Below are 26,944 nucleotides of genomic sequence, written 5' to 3' on the forward strand. Positions count from 1 at the left end.
TGGAAAATGAAAAAGTGCGTAGCAAAAAAGTTAATTTACTATATCAATTATTAGTGATCCGAACAGTTGAAAAGATATGGCTTTTGCTTCATATTTTTCAACGAAATGCAGCACACAGAGAGTAGTATTTCTCTCCACATCATTTTTAGGTCCAGATTTGAAAATCTTTTCGCAAAAAGGAAATTAATTAATAAAATACTCACTAGTTCACTATATGTATGTAATTAAACAGAAGAATGATTGAAGTCTTTTTCTGTGAACGTTTCCTAAACTTCGAGTTTACATCAAGAATCGCGTTATACTAGAGTTCTTGTGGCTTTTACAAGAGAGATTTCAAGTACCTATGCAAGACCAATTATGTTTTCCAACTAAATAACAACTGTAGCCAGAGATGTTCAATTAAAATGTTTAAAAATTTGTAAGTCTCTCCCTTTCTGTAAATTAAATGCTTAGAAGAATCAATCAATTAACTTTATTATGTAGTAAAATCAGATTTAAAAATCTTACTGAAAATAATTAGGCTTTTCTTTCTTTCAAAACATTATGCGAAATTTCATTTTATTCAGAACAAGTAGAGAGACATTACCCATTTACACTTCTGCAGCTAATGTACTTACGAATTGTTTGTAAGGTAAAGATTTCAAAACCTATTTTTTGGAAAGAATTAACTAGAACTTATTGCTATATTTTACTTAAAAAGAACCATTATTGTGTTTATGTATTCTTTACAAAAAAATTCCTATTTTTCAAGAAATATTGAACAGATTCCATCTTTTCTCTCTATCTATTTCTATTTGCACTATCATCTTACCTTAAGAATGACGTTAAAAATCATTAACCTTGTGCTTTCTTCTTTTGATTGATCCATTCCTCAGTTAGAGAAGAAAGGCAGATATGGGATCCTCCTTTGTATATTGTAAGGATTTCCAAATAATTCCAAACAATCTCTTGATGCAAGATATCGATCTTGGGCTAGAAATTCCTCTTAAAATACAAAGTTTAGGATAATCTACAACTTAGGGAAGGAATTTTTCTTAAGAAAAGTATTGATAAATCGATATTAATGAGCGATCATACGATATCCTGTTTAAATAAAATAGAATAGTTGCAAAAAGTAACGAATTATGTACTCTACATAATCAAAACATATTGGAGACTGTCTCTTTCTATTCGAGTGCACTTCCTAAATAAAAATATAGAATGCAGAGACTCCACATTTATACCTTAGTTCTTATTTACTCATACAAACACTACCATTACTTCGCAACTCACTAACTCACAAACACTATAAGTACACAAGAAATAACAGACACATTCAGATACCATTGTGTTGTTCTAGGAAGGAATAAGTCAGTACACAGCGCTCAAGATATCCTTATCTCATGGAAGCCACGAAGCAGAATGTAGTATAAGAGTGGCAGTCATGATGAAGAAAGAAGTGAAAGAGGCTGCGCTATTCCTCAATTTGAATATTGAAAAAGATAGGGCTGGTTTTTCCCACCAATATATTGGTAAATTAAATACTATTTATGGCATTAGGAGCCAACAGTAACTGTGCATACCAACATGTTGGTTTTTTCCAGCCCTCCTAAAAAATAATGGTTAATGTGCAAACAAGACCTCAAAAACAATAAAATAAATAAATAAAAAGAAATATCTACATAGTTGTACACTTAGTCAAGTTATATTGATCTCTTGTAAATTAAGTCTTGTAAAGTTAAATAATTTATTAATTCCAAAAATCGGCAATGAAACTTCTGCAGTTTTTATTAAATGTACAATATCTGATCAATTTCACATCGATATTAACATGTTATCTAATAAGTTAAATGTTGCTCTGCAACTGTTTTTTAAATTATATTTTGTAACTCATCATTTTAAGAATTAATAATGTTTTATCTCTAGATGAATTTTTTTTTGTTTATATTTCCTTTATAAATTCAAATTATAATTAGCTAATTTTATCTATGCATACGAGAACAAATCAACAAATTATTGTTAACCAGAGAAACAAACAAAATACAGACTACCTTAATTATAGAGTTTTATTCCAAATATAAACCAATCCATTTAACTACTGCAAATCTGCTCCAACGGTGAGTTAGCGGAATATTTGCAGTTCTCAGAAGTACTTGAGAATGTCGACGTGAGGGTTTCAGTTTTTTGAAATAGATAATAGTTTTTTACGTCTGTTTTGCAATTAGTTTAGATTATCTTTTTCTAAGATTTGAAGTACGAGTTGATTTATCTACCATAAAAGAAATGACTACCGGCACAAACTGAACACTTTACGTCTTCTAATCTTTTAATTTGTCTTTAAACTTTTAAGGCTTAGTTGGGATATAATTTTTGTTTTAAAATGTATCCAATTTTTGTTCATATTTTAATAGAATAAAATTAATATTGTAATAATAAGAATAATATAAAAGTGAACACTTTTGAACATCAAACTCTAAAGGATGAATATTTTCTTGGCAGAATTACAGTTTCCTTAAGGAAAGTTCCTTCAACGTAGTTTCTCTATGATAGGATCTAGTACTCTAAATCTGTTGCAGACTCCAACTTCTGTATTGTCGGCTTCCATTTAACCTGCACATGATTCCTTCAGTGTTAGATTAGTTGAATGTACAGCATCACCTAGTACCAATATCTTGGTAAGTAATTATCTGTAACATTGAATTAGGAGAGTTAACGACTTTATAGTAATGGAGATGGTAATGGTAATGATGGTACACCCGAATAATATTGCTATTCCCTTACATGATTAAATAGATGGTGTCTTTCTCATTCACTTTCTCTTCCCTCTATCTTTTTAAGATAAATAAATAAAATAAAAATCAAAGATTTTTGAAGAGCAACGGATTTGGCTGTTACACCAATTCAATCTACAAGTCTATAAACAAAAAACTGTGGAATAGAACTTACTCCTCACCACTGAAAAGATAATATTATATACCTGCTTCTCAGTTCGAGAATAGGGCGTTGCATTCAAGTCAGAATATTATAACATATTATCAGATTAGGACATCAGATAAAGCCAATCACCTGAAACTGTAGCCAAAACATGTAACACAATTTTCTAAATCTGTTACAAGAATTTCTTCAACATCCTAGGATTTTTCTAGCAGTCCTTTAGGCGATCTTCTGTGGTCTCGAAGTACACAAACTAACGATTATAGCACAACTAAACATGGTATGAAAAGCTTACAGCTTATCCTTTCTCAGTGGCTCTGAAAAAAACAAATAATAATAATAATTGAGAGGGCTGTGCCATAGACAAAAAAGAATGGCTAGATGAATTGGACTGGGGTAAAAATACTAAAAGCGGATTTGGCTTTTACATCAACTCAAACAGTCTACCCTACTAACAAAACAAACAAACAATCAAACAAAATAGGTGGAATACTTAGTATTATTTGCCATGCCATTATTGAAAATAATAATAAAACAAACCTCTTTCAAGAATTTTTTTTCTCATTAACATAATTCTTCTTCAGTGCTGTAACACTCCAAGCAAAATATGTATCTGATGGACCATCACATCCACAATAGTGAGATCACTAAAGAATGTACTGAGAATAATTATGAAAATTAAGAATTCACATGAAATATAATTTTTTTTTTTCTTGGTATGTTGATGCTCTTTACAGCTTCTAAATGTGATTCTGTTAACTTCAACATAAACTCTCTTAAAAGTTCCTGATGAAAGGATAGCACTTCTCCGACAAAACTCAGAAGTGGTTTATGTATTAGAAAACAATTAAAGATACAAGTTACTTTATCTTTCTGGGGTTCCTCAAGTTCCTGTTTTATGACATCTTTTAAATTCTACTTACATAAACTGTCCCCTGTATGAATTATAAAAAGGTATAACAAAATTTAATTTGAATTTGTGTCTATTGGTGCCAAACAAAATATTACGTTCAATACTTCTATTCAAAAAATTACTGCAGATCAGATCCTTGTTCCATGCACCAAATCCTCAAAACGTTTGTGTGTCACAATCACAACACATCGTGGAAAAATCATCGTTAATGACCTTCCTATTAAAATTTCATGAAATACAATAAAAACATTCTGCTTATTTCACTAAGAAAAGTTGGTCTCAACATTAATATTTCCTCACCTAGATTTACACTTCATTGGTACATAAAGTGCAGAGTGGAATTTAAAATTACAAAGTTCTCTTAATACTTGTGTCAGTTTTATTTTGAGTGTAAGAAGGGATGAACCTCTCATTTATTGACGTCTAATGTTAATGATCCATAATTTTAAACTTACAAAATTTAAAATACGTGCACCTTTAAAATATATTAAAAACATGCCTATTTCTCTGAGAAAACAGTTGGTCGTGACCTTAATATTTCCATACCTTGATTATTATTCGTTGGTGTATAATTATTTTAATGTAGAGCTGATTTTAAAATTGCAAAGGTTTCTTAATTTTTATTTCCGTTCTATTTTGAATGAAAGGAGAAATGAACGAACATATTACCCCTCACTTCATATTTCTTGATTCTATAAGTGTGAGGTACAGAAGCAAGTATTTGCATGGTAACTTCTCTTGTAATGTTCTTCAAGAATAAACACCTACAATATTTATTTCATATGATCATTAGTAAGGCCTTAATAAATTTTAGAAAAACCAGGGCACATAATGCTTAATTCTATACCTCTCCATTCAAAACAATTAGTAGCAAAAATTCATTTCTAATTCACCCCTTTTTAGGAGAATTCAGGAACTCTTTATCTTCATCTTGAACAGTTTCACTCCACAATCAGCTTTAATTTCGATCCGTACAATTTGCATTAATTGAATGTTACTTTTACTTGTTGGAGACAAGTGCAACCAATATAATAATGAAAAAGCGAAGGTGACGAAACCCTTCCATTAACTGATCAATTAATTTTGTGACGTACGATTCTCAGTAGTTAAACTTTATAGAATAAAAAAGGAATATAAGAATTCAAATACGAGTATTTTCTAACTACATTCGCTATATGAATATACTCTTGCATAAAAATAAATCCATTAACATTATTTGACGCCTGCGCGTACTTCCATAAATTAATTCATATCGCTAAGCCATTTTTCTTGCTCGTTTTAACCAATGAACGACAGTCAGGACACATAATTTCCAACTAAAATTCAAAATTCAATTAAAATTACAAAATTAAAAATCACATAGTCGCAAAATTATTAAAAAAACATTTCTTACCACTATAAATCATTCCAATATGATCTGTTGTTAAATCCACCATACCAAAAGTAAGTTCTTCGTAACAATTCAATTTATATTTATTTTCAGTAGCAAAAGCATTCTAATTAAAAAGGAAGATTGTTGAAATCCATAGATCTATTAAGTGCAGCGGATTTCGATCTTATAGCCAATCCATCACGTCCATGCAACAAACAAAAATGCCATTTACAAAAATATTTATAATAATAAAAAAAATTATGACTTTTATTATAAAACCAACCTTATTTCAAGGAAAGTTTTATCAATTAATAATAATAAGCATAATAAACAACAGATGGATCACACTGGACTAACGATTGTTTGCCATCATCCCATCCACTGATCAATAGAGAAACACCAAAAGAAAGAACTCATCTGAAATCAGAATAATTCAGAAAGTAAGGATTCACAAATAATTATTGCACATTCTTACTCCATTGTTGGTCTTCATCAGGATTTTTGACGGTGATTCCGATAGCTTCTAATGACAACTAAAACCTACTCGTAACGTTCTGATCATACAATAGAACCAGAAACTAACAAGAAAATAATTTATTTAACGGCAAAAATACTATTATTATTAAATTCCTAAAGAATTAATAAACAATTGTAAGAGATTTATTTTTAAGCAAAAACCTTCATGAATGTCTAGAATAAAAAAAATAATAAATGCTTCTCAGTTCGAGAAAAGTGATTTATATTTCAGTTGGAAGAATATATTATCAGATTAGAAGAAGAGGTCATTACCAAGCAAAACAGTCCGTCACAAATCTTCTAGGACCGTAGGAGAATCCTCCCAATTTTGTAACATCTTAGAATTTCCCAAAAAGTTCTCTTTGAATTCTTCTCAATCAAAAGAAGTGGTGCAATTGTCATTACGTAATCTAAACATTGCAAAAAAGGAGTATGAATATTTAACACTTCAAGTATTTGCAATAAAATACAAACAGGGTATTAGGATTTTACATCTACTCCATAAACAAAACAAAACAAAATAACGAATAAGTGTGGAATGCTGCATAACATTTGCTATTAGCAGTAATAGTAATAATAATAATAATAATAATAAAACAAACCTTTCAAGAAATATTTTTCCATTATTATATTTCTTCCTCACTGATGTAACATTCCTTAGAATTACCAAAAATGCACCTGAAAGACCACACTGGAGTAAAGTCGGTTCGCCATCATCCCTTACGTACATCAAAAGAGGATCCTCTGATGTGATAATAATTTTAAAACTTAAGGATTCACATCAAATAGAAGACATTTTTTGAAAAAAAATTTTTTTCTAGTTCCGTTGGTGCTCTTTAATAGAAGTTTCTGGATGAGATTCTGTTAACTACTATTTAAGGACTTTTCCAGCATAGGCCAAAAACACTCATATTTCAAGACCTAAAGTATTATTAACCAATTGTAACAGCGAATTATTTATATCCATTAATTAAAGATCTGGTTTCTATTTATAAGATGTGAGTCGAAATGAAGACCTGGACACTTTTTTCTAAGGAGTACAACAGGGACCTCACATCTAGGTCCCTCAATCCAATTTTCCAGGTCCACTCCACTAGGAGAATTCTCCTGTCTTTGTAATATCATAAAAAATTTTCACCAGTCTTGTTTGGGTCCTCCTCCTAGGTCTTAAAGTCCTAAAGGAATCTTATTGCAAACATATTAGTAAAAGCCAATAGTTGCTCCTTACTCCTTACTCAGAGCTTCTAAAAAAAATCCACCCAAAGAAGGCTATGTCATCATAAAATAAGTATGCGTTGATGAACTGACACTGAAGATAAAGAATCTAAAAAATCAAAGACTGAAGGGAAGATTGAGTTTAAATACACGGATCTTCCAGGAGCAAACGGATTTGTCTCTGATATTCACTCTTCTAACTGGCTTTAAGAAAAATACTAATAATAATAATAATAATATTTACATAATAATAATTTACTATTTATATAATGAAATAATATAAATACCATTCTTCAATGTTTAACAGAATTTTTCATTGTCGCAGCTCTTCGAACAAAATATCCGCCTGACGTATAAAATTAAAGTAAAGTTTGTTTCCTAGCTTCCTATACAAATAATTAACTCGTGGATCATATAAGATCTTGTTGGGTAATATAACAAACTGAATATTATTAAAAGAGAAGGTTATTGTAAAAGGTTTACATAAATCGCCACCAGAGCGCTCTGAAAATTAGAAAAATACTTTTTGCTTAAATAATGTAAAAATTTCCAATTTTTGTATTAGGATACCAGATGTGCGTAAGAGCTCTAAGAGTTTTAAATTCGTTTTTTCATTTTTGTAAATTTTATTTAAATATTTATCACATAAATAATTGTTTTTGACAATTTTGTTTCTTCTTTTGTCTCTGCTACAGGCAATAATTTTCTTTAAAACTACTTGGATATAATAAATTGTAGAAGGAATTTTAAAGTGTATGTTAAACAACAGAGTTTCAAGTACAATTTATAAACTGGCTAAGACAAGGTAATTCTTTATTTTATTTGTTTAACTTATAATTTTGAAAATAAATATGTGCACAGTTAGAAAGATAATGCACTAAATAAATGATTAGTGATCCCAACTTGTACAGCTGAAAAGATGTGGCTTTTGGTTCAATTCGTCAAGGGTAAGCTGTTCACTTTTGGAAACTAGGAACTCATCTATAGTTCCAGATTTTTAAATCTTCTTAAATAAAAGTGATGGGTTCTTGCAGCTTGTTGAGGAAAGAGTGTAAGTACCCACGTATTAAAGAACAAGTATGTATGTTTTTTTCCCCCCCAAAGGTTATAATAGAGGTTGTGTCTAGTGTTTGTTGTCGTATTTTACATTATTGTAATAATTAAGATGGTTCTTTTTGGTCTCGCTTTTATGTTTCAAATGTTAATGTGACCTAAAAGTTTCTGAAGAATACTCATGTTTTATTTGCAAACTGAAGATTTATATAAAATGCAAGGTATGTCTAGGTCTGAACAAAAGACCTTGAAAGACCGCAGTAAACAACTAGTTTTTTTTTATGTAGATGTAATAGTGGTTCTGATCTTAAAAATGATAATTGGTGAAGTGATTTAGAACTTGAAGGACGTATTAAGGGAATTTGAGAAGTTGAAGAAATGTAATGATTCTCTCAAGGAAGACGTAGTTGAGCTTTAAACTAAGGTAATTTCATTAACTCAAATCCCAGTAAATTTATTTTTATTTTTTTGTTAAGTTACACCAGCGCTAGATACTCTATTAGTAACAATGAAAATGATGACACCACTAACCGAGGGGAGGACTTTTCCAGTGGTAACACTCCCTTAGTCATCTCCAGGATTATCTACTATCCTTAGAAGAGAGAAAATCGCGAGGCCAGTAGCATTTTAATCGCAAAGACCCAATAAATGAACAGAAGTTTCTTGAAAACATTATATATGAAATTCATCAGCAAAAGGTACTTCAAAATTTTTTATTATATATTGTCTTGAAGAATATCTTTCAAATTCCCAGAAGAAGTAAAAATTTCAAATTTGATTGATTCTCTCACACTGCAAGGTGAGTGGTTTTTTGTTTTTTACAAGAGAGGTTTCAATAACCTGTCAAAGAGCAAATATGTTTTTTGAAGAAAGCATCAGGCTAGGAAAAAAATATTAATCCAAATGGAGCCCGAACAGTTAAAATTATTACCGGTAGTGATGAAGATGAATTGCTGTTCCTGAATGGATTAATTAACCCAATCATGTGGGGAAATTTATTCATATCAGGATCAAGAACCTAAGCTCAAAAGAAGAGAGCCGAACTAAATTAATACTTGCTTCTGGTGAGACTATAATCGGGATTCTTTATATGTGCGGTATACCAAGCCTCTCCAATTATCAAAAAACATCCTAAAGATTGATCAAACAGTATCACTTTATTATCAAAAAAAAATCTCTGTTATCTCTACACTCATTTATAGGTTCAGATTTCAAAATCTTTTTAGAAAATGGATATAAATTAGTAATATCTCTACTAATTCTATGAAAACAAGAAGAAATTAAACTGCGGAATTGTCTTTTACTTTGATTGTTTCCCAAAGAATACTTTAATGATCACATTATAATTGAAATGATAGGTTCTTGTGGCTTTTACAAGAGATATTTCAAGTACTATCAAAGAGCAAGTATGTTTTTTCAATAAAGTGTCAATAATAAGTCAGAACTGCTCAATTTACATGTTTAAAATTCAGTAAAACTTGATAAAAGGAAACTTTTCTCTTGAAAGTTAAATAGTTTGAAGAAGAAATTCATTTCATTTAGAACAGGTTAAGAGACATTACCCTGTCGCTAATTATTCAAGTTACAAATGTTTTATATGTTAAAGATTCTAATTCTAATATATATATGTATACGTATACAGTGGTCAAAAAAAGTATTCATTTCTGCCCATGATTTTTTTAAAATTGTATATGAGCTCTTTTCTGGAAGAACATGTCAATTTTAGAATTTTCCGCTCCAAATTAGACCATAAATTTTCAATAGGGTTTATATACGGAGACTGTGGATGGGTGACAAGTTGTTTCCGGGCATTATAAAGCAGCCATTCCTTAGTTTTTTTGGCTGTATGTTTGGGATCGTTATCCTGATGTTAATTTTAACATTCAGACTGAGTGCATGAATACTTATTTTGCATACAATAAATTATTTTTCTGCTTTTTAATCAATTCTTTATGTTTATAAAAGAAAATGAGAGCATTAAATTCATTGTTACTATCTTCGATTTCAGTGCTGAAGAAATAGTCATCCTAGAAACAAAAGTTCAGTAGATAAAGAAAAAAAACTTAGTGTATGAATACTTTTTTTGATCACTGTGTATACTACATTCCTCAAAAATGTTAAACCGTTTTATTTTCTCTCTCTTTCTCTATTTTCCTAATCACCTTATGTATGTTAAGGATATCATTAAAAATCATTAAACTTGTGCTTTTTTTTAGGTTGATCCAATTCACTGATAGAGAAGAAAGGCGGCAATGTGATCGCTTCTTAGTAAACTATAAGGATTTCCAAATATTTCAAAAATCTCTGGTAGCAAGATTTCCATCTGGTGTCAGGTAACCAGTATAAGGTTCCTAATAATGGCTCTCAATATTTACCGCAGAAACTGTAGCGATCTGGAAGGCGGTAATCCTGGCGGAACAAATGCACAGCAATGCCACAATAATTCTGCACAGTAATTCTTCTCAGTGATTCTACAAGTTCACACCAAAAAATAAAACGTCAGGGCGATTGAGTTAGATCCCATAATTACAGAAATAGCAACTCTTTTGGTGAACGCAAAAGAGAATGGATGGAGTAGATGGTAGAGAATGGAGTAGATAATGAGAAAGTTGACGTGCCTGCGAAAAGAGGTAAAAGAAAATAAGGGTGAATATTACTGACTTACAGCCTAGGATCCCCAACAAGCCATGGTTTGTAGAAGCACTGGAGGGAGACAGGCATTTTTACTCAACAATAATGCCACGGAGGTTCAACTATAATTTCACGAATCCACACCTGCATAAAATCAACTTATTAGATAGTTCTAAATGTGATTGCAGTACCGGGGAAATTGAGGGCATCTCTAATCTATCAATTGTGTTTACCGAAAGAGTTGCTAGTTCTGTATTTATGGGATGTAACACATCACCCGGACGTTTTATTTTTTGGTGTGCAGTTTTAGAATCACTGAGAAGAATTACTGTGCAGAATTACCGCCTTCCAGATCACTACAGTTTCTACGGTAAATATTGAGGCATTAGGAATCTTATCTCATCTCCTCTTTAGATGCAGCAGATATAACAGAGATAGAGACAAGTTCCTAAAAGGATTGGCAGCATATGTACGATTTCCCTTTAACGCTAAACGTTTGAGTTATAATGCGCTACGAAGCATTTGAAAATTCATTAGTGGGAATAAAATAAAAATATAGGATATAGAGAGACTCCATATTGTCTAAATTAGTTCTTATTTACTTACACAAACACTATCACCACTACTAAATATACCACTCTAAGCGCACAACACTTAACGAAGTGAGATTCAGGTACTATTGTATTGTTCTAGGAAGGAAAAGCCAGTATGCAGCGCTCAAGTTATCATTATCTTATGGAAGCCGCGAAGAAAAAGGTTGTGGAAGAGAGTCACTGTTACCTTGTGGCAGTCATGGAGAAGAGCATGCGCTATTCCTCAAATCAATTGAATATTGAAGAAGATAGAACTGGTTTTTTACCTCCAAAATATTTTAAATTGAGGCATTAGAAGCCAACATTTTATATGAGTATACCAACATTTTGGTTTTCTCCAGCCCTCATAAAAAATATTGGTTAATGTGCAAACACGACCACAAACACAATAAATAAGTAAATAGTATACAAATTTTCAATTAAGTAAAACTTTTTCAGTTGGGCTTATCATTTTTTAATTTATTGAAAAAACTTTAGACTGATTAAAAAAAGCTAATCTTGAAAAATTACAAAAGTGATATTGTTTTTTTTTTTTCAGACCAATCAACAAGAATGTAAATGAAATTATGTGTATGCTTAGAAAATTATTTAATTTTCATTTTTATAATAAATTATTTGGAATAACAAAAAAAAACATTCAACTGTAGACGTCAACACTAGCTTCAGTTCAGTGTTCTTTGTTTTGATAGAAAATCATTTTACATTAATTACTATAGCTTTTTTCAGTAATATTAAATCTTTTTGATATAAATCATTCCTTTTTCTAAGTAAATTGATTGCAAAACGGTTTTTTATGGTTGAAATAAACTCTAACTGCTTGATAAATGCTACGATTGCTGCAATTTAAACGTAAGGTTGAATTAAGATATAACAATTTATTCTCAGTAATATTTTACAATGCTTTATTCCTATACATCGATTATATGAATTATTCTTTAAAGAAATTTAATTTTCAATTAATTTCATTTAAGTTACAGTAAAAATGCATCTTAAACATGGCCGTTTAATTTTTTATTTGTAGTATTATTGTAATCAATGCATGTACGTAAAAGAAATAACCCACCTCTTCCTCTCTTTCTCCCAACCAAACAATTTTCACCTTCTGAGGTTACCCGCTAACCCCCACACTAGACTAAACAGATGCTATCGACTACTTAAAAGACCTTTAGACGAAAGATCAAAATTCCCTCTGGACAACTAAAGACTAATCTATACTACTATTTTAAAACCCATCTGGGCGTTTGGATTGAAATGCACAAATCTACAAAGTATACAGACCATTCAATCTAAAATACTTCGAACTATTGTAAACGCTCCATTTTATTTCTCCAACCAACTATAAACACTGACCTTAAAATGCCTTTTGTCACACAAGTTCCCAAAACAAGGTACAGAAAACTCCACTTCAACCTGCAATCTCACACAAATTCTCTAGCTAAAAATCTTTCTTTCAAGAAATCTTCCTGATAACCCAACAAGACGCCTTAAGAGACAGTGGCCTCGTGATCTCCTCTCAAGGGAAGAGAGCTAATGACAGCCTAATGTTTTGGAGTGTTACCACTGAGTAACTTCACCACTCGTTTGCTTCATTGTTTCTGTTATCACTGTTATTTAAAGCGCCAACGCGCTGTTTTTAGTAAAACTAAACCCCCCCCAAATTATTTAATTGAATAATATTTTTTCAGATTGAAAAGCCAATACTGGAGCACTGCCGTAAAACTGTGTCATCAAATTACTCTAAAATAAAAGAAAGTCAAGAAACAACCATCAAAATTATTTCATTATGAATAAATTATAATTCTATGTATCAAGGTAGAATAAAGAATTTATAACACTAATCTAATAATACTTCTATAAACATAACCATTAAACATTTGGTCATATATGTAAATAATAAAAAATTGTAATAAATGCATTTTACTATAGAAAAAACAAGAAATAGCATGCCCATGCATTCTAGCGGCAATCAGTTGAACTACGTTAAAACATTAGTTCAAGCTGTCGCCGCTAGAAAGCATAAGAATGTAGTTTTCTAACTGTTGGAAGCCACACGTAACACTGCTAGAGTCTAGTTATACCTCAGCAAAAAAATTTCTGTTCAGTTATCAGTACCATCTCAGTGACGAAGGAGGGAAGATCGTTCTGTCGTCCGTCTCACCAAAAATATCTATTTTAATCTTCAATATGTCTGACTTCAATCTTGAATAAATATTAAAAAATTGAAAAAATAAAAAGCATAATTTTTCTTATAGAAATAACATGCCAATGCATTCTAGCGGCGATTGCTTGAACTATGGTAAACATTAGTTTAAGGTTCTACCGCTAGGAAGCATGAGAATGTACTTTTCTAATTGAAGCCATGGAGATAACATAGCACAAAAAACTATTTAGTACCATCTGAGTGATGAAGTAGGGTAGGTCGCTTCTTGTCCTCCGTCTCATGAAATATGTCTTCCAAGTTTCCATTAATGGAAATGTGTAAGTAATAGTGGGAATGGTGAAGTGAAGGTAACGCGACAACGTATTAATGAATAGCTGTAGTAGGTTTAGCACAGTTTATTCGCCCCACCCTCCACGCCCGCGCACATACCTTGCTCATATAGAAGCCATGTCAAGATGTCCGCTGGCGAAGCAACATTTATTAAATTGCTTTTTTTCAGTAAATACTACCAATTTAAGCTTAATTTTATTACCATTAACTAAAAATAACGTAATACCACCTAATTATAATTTTTATTAATTAAAAAAATGTCTAATACTCTTAATAAGTTCAAAAAAATAATGTAGTTTAGAGAAATGTTAGTTTGTAGAATGACTGCCAGTGAGCAGCACCTGCTACTTTACAAAAAGTTACTTCCAAGCTTATTTTTTATAGTTACTTAATTAAATGTTATTTAAAGCGTATGAAGGCCAAAAATAAAAGTGAATGTTCCATTTATTAACTACGCTTATGAAATAATAAATTATTGTAAATAAGTAAAGTAAAGTAATTGCCTTTTTTTCCTTTATTTACCTTTTTTACGTCCAACTACTAATAAGTTCTCGCGAACGGAGGCGGTAAAATTCCTTTTCTTCATCATTAAATAAAGCCCAAGTCCTAAGACCGGGAATCGAGCTTTACAGGTCTCACCTCTTAACTGTTCGGCTACCGTGGCGCATATTGTGAATAAAATTAAAAATTAATTAATTATAAAAAAGCCGTAAATAACATGCAAAGTAAAACACATACTGAAAAATATATTTATTTTATGTATTTTATTATAGAAATTTTACTTTTACATGGTACATAAATTGTTCTTTTAATATCGCCCAATCTTTTTTTCTAATTTTTTTGCGTTTGTTTTATAATTATTTCAGCTTATCTTTCGCTTAGATTTGAACAAAGATTTGATTTATCAACTAGGACTGAAAAAATCTACAACTGGCATAAACTGAATACTTTATGTCTTCTAAGATTTCAATTTAATAAGGTTTAGGTGGGATATAATTTTAAAGAAAATAATACCCTAATTATATTCATATATTTAAAGGAGGAAACGAATTTTACAATAATAGCAATAATATAAAGGAAAACTCCTTTGAACAGCAAACTTTAACTGATGAAATGTTTTCCTGGCAGAATCACAATTTCTTAAGGAATAGTTTCTTTGTGATATGTAGATGTATTACACAAAATCCCACTTCATCGCCTTCACCAACTTCTGTATTACGAGCTACCATTTGTGCTGCAAATCCTCCTTTCAGTATTAGATTACCTCAATGTACAGCATCATTTATTTCCAATGTATTGTAATATCTGGAACATTCAATTATGAGAGTCAACGACTTTGTGATATTGGAGATAAATATTACAATTCACTTAATTGATTAAATAGATGGTGTCTTTCTTACTCACAATCTCTTCTATCTCAAAAACGTTGCTGATATTACATTTTATGCAAAAACACCAACACAGAAAGGAAATTGAAAGTAGATTTAAAAACAAATTAACAAAAATTAAAAAACAGGAACAGATCAATTGGACTCGAGGTATCTCGTTATATTTAGTTATTGTAGGAGATTTCTAAAAATACTATTATAAAATTGGAAGTTAGATTACTACCAGGATGTGTCATATTTTTATATTTCACGTCATATTTTCGACTAAGAGCCTAAGTAAGTCATCTACTGGGCTTATACTTGTAAACAATTGTTAAATGCTTGCAGTTCTGGGTAATCTTTGATTTTATCTTCCGCAGCACTTATATTGAATGTTGACCTGTTGCGGATTTTCAACTATTATCAATGGCAGTTTAATAATTTGGCCTAGATATATTAACTTCATTAATATCAAAATAAGTTCAGTCAAAATCGAAAATCTAACCAAATTATCTACTTCTGATCATGGTTGAAAGCCCGAAACCGGGCAAGGATACAGTAAACAGTTATGTTCAACGGAAAAAATAAAAAAAAATTATAACTTGTTTTACATTGTGAAAGACTACTGTAAAAATGGGCACCGTTGTAAAACAAAAGGCAATATTCTATCTTTCTCTTGGAATTTTGGATGATACAGTAGAAGAAGAAGAACAGAACTTTGTAATTTTAATAAAACTGAAGGCACAATTTTTAATTTCAATTGTAATTAATTCTCATGTTAAATTATTAAAATAACAATTCCCAATCACTAGCTAATTGGCCTCTCATATCGTCTGCATCTAAAAGTCCTTTTGACTGAGAACAAAAATAAATGTTTGCATGATGAAATACTACTCGCTATTAATACAAATATTTCATATATTCTATTCTAATCATTAGTGACAAAAGTGGTGAACAGTACTCTTACAATTAATTTTAAAAATTAAGACATATAATAGTGATTCAAACTATTTTATAGACTATTATATAGTGACATATAATAGTGTCTTCAAAATAGATTTTTAAAAAATTCGCCAATGAAAATAGACGATGGTTGTAACATTAAACTTTCTTCTGCTCATATTTTGATGACCAATAATTCAGTGCCAATTTCACTCCAAGGTCTTCTATTTTGCATACCAACCACTTTTTTTTTAATTGAATGTTGCAAAACTAATCATTGACGTTTTTCTTGTAAGAGACAGTGGCAACACTTTTAATAATGACAACTTGAAGCTCTTCAATTAACTGATCAATAGATTTTGTGATGTATTATTCTAAGCAAGTAAACTTCATAGAATGTTAAAGGAATAATGAATATTGAAATATTGTTTAAATACAATACATACTCTTTTTAATCAACCCTTATACAACTGTCCTACCGGACAGTTTTAATATACTCTTGCACAAAATAGCCACCTATAGCATATATTTTAATTAAAATGAAAAATATTTAATCTTGCAAAAGATGATTTCTTATCACTTTAAATCATTCCAATATGATTGGTTCTTTCCTCCACCTTACAAACAGTAAGTTCTTCGTAGGAATTTAATTTATACTTATTTTCAGTAGCAAAAGTACTTTAATACAAAGTAAAAGGAAGTTTGTTAAACTCCAAAGATCCATTAAGTGCTGTGGATTTCGATCTTACTCCACCTACATGACCATCAACAAAAAAGAGTGGAATACAAAACACTACATGCCATTGACAAAAATAATTATTATTATTATTATTATAAAACCAACCTTATTTCAAGAAAAGTTGTCTCATTAAAATAATTCTTCCCTATTGCTTTAGCTTTCCATGCATAATAAGCAACACACTGGAATAATGTGTGTTTGCAATCATACCATCCACTGATTAATAGTGTAACACCGAAAGGAAGAACTCCTCTGAAATCAGAAGAATTAAGAAAGTAAGTATACACAAAAAATAAGTGTCTTTTGTTTTTAATTATTGCTCTTTCCTCTATCGATTGTTGGCCTTCATCGGAATTTTTTGAAGGTGATTCCATTATCTAATTTTAACCACATACTACTGAATCCTACTCGAAACGTTCTGATGGTACAATAGAACAGGAAACTTGCAAGAAAATAAATTATATTTTACCGGCGAAGGCAAAAGTACTCTCTTAATTTAAGGATTAAAGAATTAGTCCTTAACAATTGTAAGAGATTTACTTATAAGCATAAACATTTATGAATGTCTAGAATAAAAAATAAATAAATGCTTCTCAGTTTGAGAATAGTGGTTAGATTTCAGTTTGAAGATTAGAAGAAGTCATTACCAAGGAACAGCAGCCAAAAAAGACGTCACACTGTATCTAGGACCGTAGGACAATCTTTCCAATTTGGTAATATCTCAGAATTTTCTCGAAAGTCCTCTTTGCATTTTTCTCAGGCAATGAAGTTGCGCCAGTCTCATTTCGCAATCTAAAAAATGGAGCAAAATAAAACAAGTTATATAAAGCCAATATTCCCTTTCTCAGTGGTAACAAATAATTTCACCGAGAGAAAGCTGCTTTTTCTTTTTTTTTGAGATACCAATTAAGTAACTCATTTCACTCCTCTTTTCTTTTCTTTTTTAATGTACCACTCAATTGGTAATAAAGCCTATTAGTTTTAGTTGTTAGCGATTTGAGGCACCTCTTAAAAATAACTAGATCTTAAAGATGAAGCACTTTATTTAATTGATTTAATGCATTTTTGTGATGCACGATTCTCATTAGTTAATCTTCAAGAATATTAAAAGAACTTTAATGATTTAAATATTTTTTACTATAGTATTCTGTATAGTATTACTATAGTATAGTAATATACTCTTGTACAACTATGGTCGTTCTTTTCACTCGTAGAAAATGGTATCATTTTACCATAAATTAATTAATATTGCACTGCCTTTTTTCTTGCTTACTTAAACAATTAAGGAGGATCAGGACATACACAAAGTTATCGATAAATTTTATTTGAAATTCTCAAAATAATTCACAAATTGAACTTATTATTATAACAATTTCTTACCGCTATGAACCAAGGATCATAAGATCACACTTAAAAAAAGTAATATTACGTTTCATATTTCTAAAACCCATGCCATGTTTGTTAAGTATCAACAATATAACTATTAGTTTCATTTTGAAAATGATGGCCAATCACTATTCCATACGTGATACCCGCAAAATGTTTGGTTGTCAATATAATACTATCGTGGAATAATCAAATTAATGATCCCTAATTTAAAACTTATAACAAAATTTTAAATATGTGCACCTTTAAAATGTACATATTAAAAACCTTGCTTATTTCTTTAAGAAAACAGGTCGCAACCTCAATATTTCCTTACCTTGATTATTATTCGTTGATGTATAATTATTTTAATGTAGAGGTGAACATAATATTGCAAAGGTTTCTTAATTTTTGTGTCCGTTCTATTTTGAATGCAAGGAGAAATGAACGAACATATTACCCCTCACTTCATATTTCTTGACTCTTCAAGTGTGAGATACAGAAGCAAGTACTTCCATGATAACTTCTCTTGTAAAGCATTTCAGTTATAATCACTTGCAATATTTATTTAATATGTTCATTATTAAGGCTCTATTAGACTTTTGAAACACCAGGTCAGTTAATACCTAATTTTATACTTCTCCAAGTGATCGGTTTCATCCCACAATCTGCTTTAATTTTGATCCGTACAATTTGTATCAACTGAAAGTTACTTGTTGGAGACAAGCGCAACCCTCAATATAATGAAAACGTGAGATGATGAAGAACTTCAATTAAATGATCAATGAATTTTACGATATACGATTTCCAATAGTTAAACTTCAAAGAAAAAGAATTTGAATGATTTTAATAAGTTTTAACTACGTACCTATTTGAATATACTCCAGCACAACCATAGCCACCTTTGGCATAGATGTGGCGAGTGTATCTTTTCACAGTATTTAAAATTAATATTGCTATTCCATTTTTCTGGCTTGTTATAACCAATAAACGATAATCTGGACTCATACCAACAAATTGTCGATAGACTTTAATTAAAATTCTTATATTTATTGCCTTGCAAAATTATTTGAAAAAAAATTCTTACCACTATAATACAATCCAATATGATCCATTGTTATCTCCACCTTAAATTGTATTTTAAAAACTGAATTGTATTGATGTACTGATTCTGTTATCTTCTAATGTTAACCATAGATAACTGAAACTCTCACAAAATGTGCTGATGAATTATACAATAGAACCAGAAACAAAGAAAATAACTGAATTCCCAGGAACGGCAATAATACTTCCATAAAAATTCAACTAGAGAAATTTGTGTTAAAATCCAAAGGTCCATTAGGAGCAGCGTTTTTTTTCTCTCTTATATGCCTTACATCCACATATCAATCTAGCCAATAGAAAATAATAGCAGAAAGATTATAATTATAATAAATAACATATTTTCTAGGAAAATTTTACTTTAAAATAATTCCGTATTACTGCAGCTTCCAAAGCATAATTTGCACATGATGAATCACATTGGAATGATATTACTTTGCTATTTCCTATTCCATCGTTAAAATTTAAAAATATACACAAAAAATAATAAAATCGTGGCCTAAACAAATTAGCAATGCTCAATACACACTCCAAATAAATATAGACTAAATAAAAAGATTGTTTTCATTTATGTTTACAAAAGTCGCCACATGAGCGCTCTGCAAACTGGATAAAAGCTTTAACTACCTTAAAAATGGTCAAAATATCAAGTATTGTATTAGGATACAAACCAGCGTAGGAGCTTTTTTTTTGTTTACGTTCATTTTTATCTTTATTATTTTATTTAAATATTTAATATCTACATATATTAATAAAATAATTTGTATTCCTTCAATATAAGCTTTTTTAAATGATTTTTAGCCACAGTATTGTGAATTTCAATCAATTGAAAAGCTAAAAGTCAGAAAGAGAGCTGCCCCTTTTTTTATTACTGAAAAAGAATAAAATGTATCTATTACATGCAATAATATCCTTAAAAAATATTTGAAATTATAAGGTGTACACAAAATTAAAAAGGATGTGCAAAGCACATAGTTTTACTATAAGCATAATTTACAAGCTGACAGACACAAGGTTATTCATTAGTTTGATTATTTTTACTTTTAAAATAAAATTGTGCTTAGTAGAAAAGAATTCACTAAATAAATAATTAGTGAACCCAACTTTCATCAGCTGAAAAGATATGGCTTTTGTTTCCTATTTTTCAATTGAATGCAGCTTTCTTTAGGAAATTAGTGTACTATATCTCTCCTCACTTATTTATAGCTTCAGAAATTAATGATTAACAACCTCATCAGTTGTAAATCAGCTTTATAAATTTACTTTGCAATTTCTAACTTTATCTATGCTTAAGAGTACAAATTATTGTTAAACAGAGAAACAAATAAAATACCGACTACCTTAATTAAAGTTTTATTCCAAATATAAACCCAATCCATTTAACTACTGTGAATCTGCTTCAATTAGGTGTAATGGTGAGTTATCGGAATATTTGCAATCCTCATTTGTACATGAGAATGTCGACGTGACGGTTTCAGTTTTTGAAAAAGATAACTAGTATTTCATGTTTGTAATTAATTAATTTAGCTTCTCTTTTTATTGAAGCAGAAATTTGAACAACTTACGTCTTCTAAGCTTTTAATGTGATAAGGTTTAGGTGGGATATAATTTTGTTTACAAAATTTCACTTAATTTTCATTTATATATTAAAAAGATATCTAACTTTGAACTGATGAATGTTTTCTTGACAGAGTTACAGTTCCCTTAAGCAATGTTCTCAGAGCAGATTCTTCCGGATAGGTTCTATATTACTCTAAATCCCGCTCACCTCAGACACCACATTCTACATTATCGGCTGCCATGTGCAAATCCTTCCTTCACTGTTGGATTAGCTGAATGTACAGCATCATCTAGTAGCAATGTCTCGAAATATCTGTAAAATTCAATTATAAGAGTTAACAACTTTGTGATTTTGGAGGTAAGAAGCATATACATAATACTACTATTCCCTCCAATTATTAAATAGGTGATGTTTTTCTCACTCACTCTCTCTAATAACAAAAATTAAGAAACTTTGCTAATGATTGTACATTCAACAGTGCCACCGAAAGTAGCTAAGGAGAAAGAGAGAACTAAAATTCTCTAAAGGTTAGTTTGTGTTTAGATTTACATATTTATTAAGAGCTGCGGAAGTTGCTTTATATCAATTCTACCAACTCGTCTTTGAAGTAAAGAATTGTGGAACAGAAATTATTACTTGTAATTGATAAAATAATATACCTGCTACTCAGTCTGAGAATAGTGCGTTACATTATTGTGAGCAGTCCTCATCTTTTTGCGATCCTCAGTTTTCCCAGCAGTCCTCTAATCTCGACATGTCAAATTCAAATTTTCATCCTCAAATTTTTTTTGTTTTATGGTGTTAATCGAGTTGTGCAGTGAACGGCTCAATAAAAAACACAAATTAAAGACTAATTTACTGATTGGTTTCTTTGCAGTTCTTTTGAAAATCGCCAAAGAAAATAGAGGTTGGTTGAAATATTAACATTTCAACTATTTGTTTACATTTTGATGACCAATTTCAGTGCTTAATTTCACTCCACGGTTTTCTATTTTGCGTACCAAACAATTTGTATTCATTATATGTTGCTAAACTAACCATTGACAGTTTACTTGAAAGACTCAAGTGGCATCCCATAAAATAATGAAAACATGAAGTTCTTCAATTAACTGATCAATGAATTTTGTGATGTACAATTCTAAACCGGTTAACTTAATCAAATCCTTCCTTCAGGTATCCAATAGCAGTATGTACATCACCAGCCAGTTCCAATGTCTCAGAATATCTGTAACATACAGTAAATAACCGTTTGATATTGGGGATAAGAAGCATTCATAGAATTTTACTTCCTTACCTTCCTTACATGATTACATATAGGGTAGGAATAAGAGCAGGAAATTGTAAAAGTCCAATGAACATCTCTCTCACTCAGCTGGTAGCTTTTATCCAGTCTACATCGTTTCCTTAAAATTTGTGATTTTTGTTTATGCTTGGTGGTAAAAGTTTATTTTATTAGTGCGCTACAAATATTTTTGTTGAAATGGGAGTGAGTTATTTGAACAAAAAAAAAAAAAGAAAAGAAAAAATATTACCTGGTTTTAAAATATGTAAGCACATTTATAAAAAACACATACGCACCATCTCTTCCAAGTGTTGATATCCTACTATTTGAACTATTGCTTTGTATCTTGTACATTCCAGATAAGTAGCGACGGCAAAATATGGAAATTTTATTACATCCAAGCATTCTCCCAATAGACACTTTCCCATATTTTTCTCTACAGTTCCTAAATCTTTGGAAAAGATTGTGTGCTACAAGATAAAAGAATATTTTGAAAATTATAATCTGTTGGATATTCTTCGGTCAAGTTATCGGAGGGTTAGATAATACCGTGTGTTGCTGAAAGTCACTGAAATTAAACAAATGGTCGTAACATTAGTGTTTCCTTACCTTGATTAAAGTTCGTTGGTGTAATATAATTTAACTGCAGAGCTGAATTTAAAATTGCAAAGGTCTCTTAATTCTTATTTCACTTTTATTTTGAATGTAAGAAGGATGAAGATATTACCCCTCTCTTTATTTACTTTTTATTGGCTGTGTGTGAAGTACAGAAGCAAGTATTACCTTCGTAACTTCTTCTATTGCTCTTCAGGAATAAACACCTGCAATATTGATTTCATATGTTCATTAGTGAGGTTCAATTAGAATTTAGAAACAACTGAGTTCTTCTTCTCCATTCAGAACAGTTAGTTGCGAAAATTCATTTCTAATTCAATCATCTTTATTCTACAAATCTTTGCCTCCAACACTATACTACAATACTTCTATAGTAACTGTTCTGCCTTTTATCTTCCTCTCTATAGCAAAAAAAAAAAAAAAAAATTATACTTGGCGAAAGTCTGAACATTCTGTGCAGACTAGTGAAATACAAAATTAGTGATTAGTTTCACCCCATAATCAGCATTAATTTCGTACCGTACAATTTAGTAAGGTGACAGAACACATCAATTAATTGATCAATTACGTTTGTGACGCATGATTCACAACACTTAAACTTTATAGGAGAATATATAAGTATTGAAATATTTTTAACTACAGCGCTATTTGAATATACTCTTGCAAAACAAAAGCTACCTTTAGCATTATTTGAGGCTTGCGTATACCTTCATAAATTAATTTACTGTGCTATGCCATTTTTCTTACTCGTTTTAACCAATTAACGTCAATCAAGGCGCATAAGTTCCAAATTATCAATAGATTTCAACTAAAATTGCCAAATAAAAATAATATAGCCTTGCAAAATTATTTTTAAAAAGTTTTCTTACCACTATAAATCATTCCAATATGATAAAAAAGGATGTTAAATCCATCTAACTAATAGTAAGTCCTCCGTACAATTTAATTTATATTTGTTTTTAGTAGCAAAAAAAAAAAAAAATCTCTATACACCAATTAAAAGGAAGTTTGATGAAATCCAATAGATTTATTAGGTGCAGCTTATTTCGATCGTAAACCCACTCCTTCTACACTCCATCCAACTAACAACAAAAGAACGAGTTAAATACAAAACACCTATTGCCATTGACACAAATAATTTTTATTAGTTTATGTTAACAAATATTATTTTTATAAAAGCAACCTTATTTCAAGAAGTTTTCTCATTAATATATTTCTTCCCTATTGCTACGGTTTTCCAGAGATATTAAACAACAGATGAATCACATTGGAACAATGTAATTACATCATCTTATCCACTGAAGTATTGTGAAACACCAAAAGAAAGAATTCCTCTGAAATCAGAATAATTAAGAAAGTAAGGATTCACAAAAATATGTGTTTTTTTTTTAATTTGTGTTCTTTCCTTTGACCTATTTTTATTTCTTTGCGACATACCAATTAAGTGCTTGATTTCACTCGACATTCTCCTTTGAATAAGTACCATCCAATTGGTAATTAAATAATCACTTTTACTTATTAGAGATCTGTGGCACGTTTAATATTGTTACAACCTAAGATGAAGCACTTTAATTTATTATTATTGAATTTTTTGTTGAACGATTCTTATTAGTTTGCTTCGAGAACAGTAAAAGAATTTGAAAGATTTTTTTAAAAATATTTTGCAAAAAAATTACTACAAATACCTATCCAAACGTAATACGCGGAAAATGTTTGGAGGTCACAATCATAATTATAATTATGTTACTTGGAATAATTACTGAATAAATTTTAAAAACATTGCAACAACTAACAACCTTCTGCCTGTTTCACTAAGAAAACAACAGTTGGACGCAACCTTATTTTTCCCTTAAGAAATGTGCGCTCGGTAGTCTCTTTGTGAACGGTTCCAGAACTATAAATCTCGCTTCGCTGCAGACACCTTCTACTAAATCATCGGCTGTCACTTGAACTTCACATCCTTCCTTCAGTGTTAGATTAGCGGAACGTACAGCATCTTCCAGTTCCACTGTCTGAAAAAATCTGTAACATTCAATTAAGATATAATATTAGAAATATGAAGCACCCATATAATACTGCAATCACGTTACATTATCATATTGTTGGCCTATCACTGATTCTCTGTTTTTAAAAAAAAGAAAAAAAAAAGAGCAGATTCATTGCTTGTCTTCACATTTTATGCACAAAAGCAGTCACCGAAACGAGCTTAAAAGAAATTAAAAAAATACTAATGGAATGTTGTTGTTAAAATCCACATATAAAGCAGATTCATTGCTTGTGTCTTCACATTTTATGCACAAAAGCTGTCACCGAAACGAGCTTAAAAGTAGTTCAAAAAATACTAATGGAATGTTATTGTTAAAATCCACATATTTTTTAAGAGGAGTGGATGAGGATTATTATTACATATATTTATATACATATATCTATTACATCTACACGTTAATCTAATGAAATATGTGTGCATTACAAAATACTATTAACACTAATAATAATAGTAAGAGATATTGGGACACCAAAAAGAGGAACTTCCCTGAAATCAGAAAAATTAGGATACACAAGAAATAAAAAGATGTGTACATTTTTAAATTATTGTTCTTTTCTGGGTCTTCATTAGCTGCATCTGAGGGTGATTCTGTCATCTTCTAATGTTAACTAGAGAGAGCAGTAATCACTTAAAAGATCCTGATGAATGATACCAATGGAACTTGAAACTAAAAGCAAAAGAACTGATTTTTTTAAAGACTATTTCGATTATGGCCAAAAAACTTACATTATTTTAGGTATAAAAGTTTTGTAACAAATTATAACAAAGAATTATTTATACTTATGTATATAAAATAAAATATCAAAGTCTTATTAACTCACAATTTAATGCATATCAAATGTTAGTAGTACGTATAATTCCTGAAGATGATCTAGTCCTTACTGAAAATCAATATACCAGATAATAGTGTTCAGTAAAAGCGATAGAGATATTTTCACAAATATATAGGCAGAGATAAAGTATATCACAAATTGTACAAAACCTAACTAAATTACAGGGAAATTAAAAAAGAGCTTATGATCTTCTTAAGAACTACTTATAAAAATACCTGTCAGTTTGTTGATACAGCAATGCTGGACAATAAAGTTCTCTCATGAAAATCCAATAGAACTAAGAATAACAGAAAATAAACATGCTTAGAAATCATTGAAAATCTCGTAACACTAAATTTACATTAAGTGGCATCTCTTTGATCGTAATTGGTAAATTTTCAATGCATAAGAAATCAGTAGAAACTCTTACAGAAGCTTAATTAATGGACAAAAATCAACTAACTGCAACAAAGAAAAGGTTTTACATTAAGCAAATTAAGGCAGTAAAAAACAAACAAAGAATCATGAGAGTATTACCTACCATCCACAGATAGCGTTATAACATTTTTTAAAAAAAACCTCAAATGGAACGAAATGTGATACATGATTCAAATTCTGCCCTTAGACCAAGAGCCGGTAAAAGGCCATTTAAAAGGCCTTCAATGAATAGGATTTAGAGATAAGCTTTAAAAAAGAATATGGACGAATTTTCATGCTTTTGGAAGATATTTTGTTATTCTTAGAGATAGAACAAATCCTTATTTTATTACTGGCTACATACCTTGAGAGGGAAATTAAAATTAATCTTTTCGGAAACACATATTTTTAACGGTAATTTATTGTACCTTAAATGATTGGCATCATGACATTGATTTTTTTTCAGTTGTTAAATAATCCAGAGATTAACTATTAATTCAAATCACATTTATTAATGTTAAGATCAAATAATTACTTCCAGCACAATACATCCAGTACACTACTTTAGCAATGGAACAAACCAATAAACTAAAACAGAAGGTTAAATTAAATATTAACCGACCCGAAGAATACCGATGATTACCGACTTCATTCGGGGAGATGTATGTATATAGTTGAAACAGATATTGGAAGGTAACAGGCCGCTAAGGCACGTTAGGTTCTAACCCACGTAAGATCTTTGTGTTAGTGACCAATTTTCTATGTATTAGTGCACTAACACAAAGATTTTACATGGGTCAGAACCCATGCTGCCTTAGCGGGCTGTTACCTTCCACAATCTGTTTCAACTGGAACTACCCGAATGTAATCGGCAATCATCGGTATTCATCGGTTAAGTTTATTTTATTTTTAATTTTACCTTCTGCCTGTTTTGCTAGTTAAGGTGGAGTTGAGTCTGTAATAATAAATTCAATATTTCTTTCTTTAAAAAAAGACATT

The 26,944-nt window shown here is 30.3% G+C and overlaps 2 protein-coding genes and 1 long non-coding RNA gene across 54 annotated transcripts; 1 reads left to right on the plus strand and 2 right to left on the minus strand.

The window, feature by feature from the left end:
• Window positions 1-1,742: 1,742 nt before the first annotated feature.
• Window positions 1,743-7,374, minus strand: LOC141460498 (uncharacterized). 11 transcript variants are annotated; one of them, XR_012462091.1, is made up of 8 exons: window positions 7,217-7,373; window positions 5,988-6,124; window positions 5,220-5,615; window positions 4,674-5,142; window positions 4,373-4,590; window positions 3,454-3,560; window positions 3,046-3,230; window positions 1,743-2,666 (listed from the first exon to the last, which is right to left on the minus strand). It is a non-coding gene; the product is annotated as an uncharacterized lncRNA (long non-coding RNA). The 11 variants fall into 11 exon arrangements; XR_012462087.1 differs by having other exon boundaries at window positions 3,046-4,590; window positions 5,220-5,381; window positions 5,482-5,615; window positions 7,217-7,374; XR_012462094.1 differs by having other exon boundaries at window positions 3,046-4,590; window positions 4,674-4,937; window positions 5,038-5,142; window positions 7,217-7,374.
• A 46-nt stretch (window positions 7,375-7,420) lies between these two features.
• LOC141460495 (uncharacterized) lies at window positions 7,421-13,044 on the plus strand. 20 transcript variants are annotated; one of them, XM_074140527.1, is made up of 7 exons: window positions 7,421-7,504; window positions 7,625-7,734; window positions 7,823-8,006; window positions 8,459-8,680; window positions 10,199-10,315; window positions 11,307-11,602; window positions 12,892-13,044. In XM_074140527.1, the coding sequence occupies exons 4-6, from the start codon at window positions 8,631-8,633 to the stop codon at window positions 11,440-11,442; spliced, it is 303 nt and encodes a 100-aa protein (XP_073996628.1). In that variant the 5' UTR covers window positions 7,421-7,504; window positions 7,625-7,734; window positions 7,823-8,006; window positions 8,459-8,630; the 3' UTR covers window positions 11,443-11,602; window positions 12,892-13,044. The 20 variants fall into 20 exon arrangements, 14 of the variants coding, with proteins under 14 accessions (XP_073996628.1, XP_073996630.1, XP_073996635.1 ...); XM_074140529.1 differs by having other exon boundaries at window positions 7,841-7,980; XM_074140528.1 differs by lacking the exon at window positions 7,421-7,504 and adding an exon at window positions 8,270-8,406 and having other exon boundaries at window positions 7,511-7,734; window positions 8,534-8,680.
• Window positions 13,045-14,519: 1,475 nt separating this feature from the next.
• Window positions 14,520-26,633, minus strand: LOC141460510 (proteasome subunit alpha type-2-like). 23 transcript variants are annotated; one of them, XM_074140591.1, is made up of 17 exons: window positions 26,374-26,552; window positions 25,765-25,826; window positions 25,538-25,597; window positions 24,466-24,691; window positions 24,107-24,222; window positions 23,853-24,003; window positions 23,539-23,751; window positions 22,664-22,875; window positions 22,351-22,524; window positions 22,067-22,232; window positions 21,432-21,997; window positions 20,875-21,084; window positions 19,198-20,082; window positions 18,979-19,108; window positions 17,393-17,537; window positions 16,851-16,997; window positions 14,520-16,760 (listed from the first exon to the last, which is right to left on the minus strand). In XM_074140591.1, the coding sequence occupies exons 13-15, from the start codon at window positions 19,223-19,225 to the stop codon at window positions 17,429-17,431; spliced, it is 267 nt and encodes an 88-aa protein (XP_073996692.1). In that variant the 5' UTR covers window positions 19,226-20,082; window positions 20,875-21,084; window positions 21,432-21,997; window positions 22,067-22,232; window positions 22,351-22,524; window positions 22,664-22,875; window positions 23,539-23,751; window positions 23,853-24,003; window positions 24,107-24,222; window positions 24,466-24,691; window positions 25,538-25,597; window positions 25,765-25,826; window positions 26,374-26,552; the 3' UTR covers window positions 14,520-16,760; window positions 16,851-16,997; window positions 17,393-17,428. The 23 variants fall into 23 exon arrangements, with proteins under 23 accessions (XP_073996692.1, XP_073996685.1, XP_073996693.1 ...); XM_074140584.1 differs by lacking the exon at window positions 24,107-24,222 and adding an exon at window positions 25,250-25,383; XM_074140592.1 differs by lacking the exon at window positions 24,107-24,222 and having other exon boundaries at window positions 24,507-24,691.
• Between the last annotated feature and the right edge of the window lie 311 nt (window positions 26,634-26,944).

The sequence above is a fragment of the Rhodnius prolixus genome, unplaced genomic scaffold (genome assembly GCF_049639745.1).
Source record: "Rhodnius prolixus isolate KJV_2025 unplaced genomic scaffold, Rpr scaffold_6, whole genome shotgun sequence".
Lineage (NCBI taxonomy): Eukaryota > Metazoa > Arthropoda > Insecta > Hemiptera > Reduviidae > Rhodnius > Rhodnius prolixus.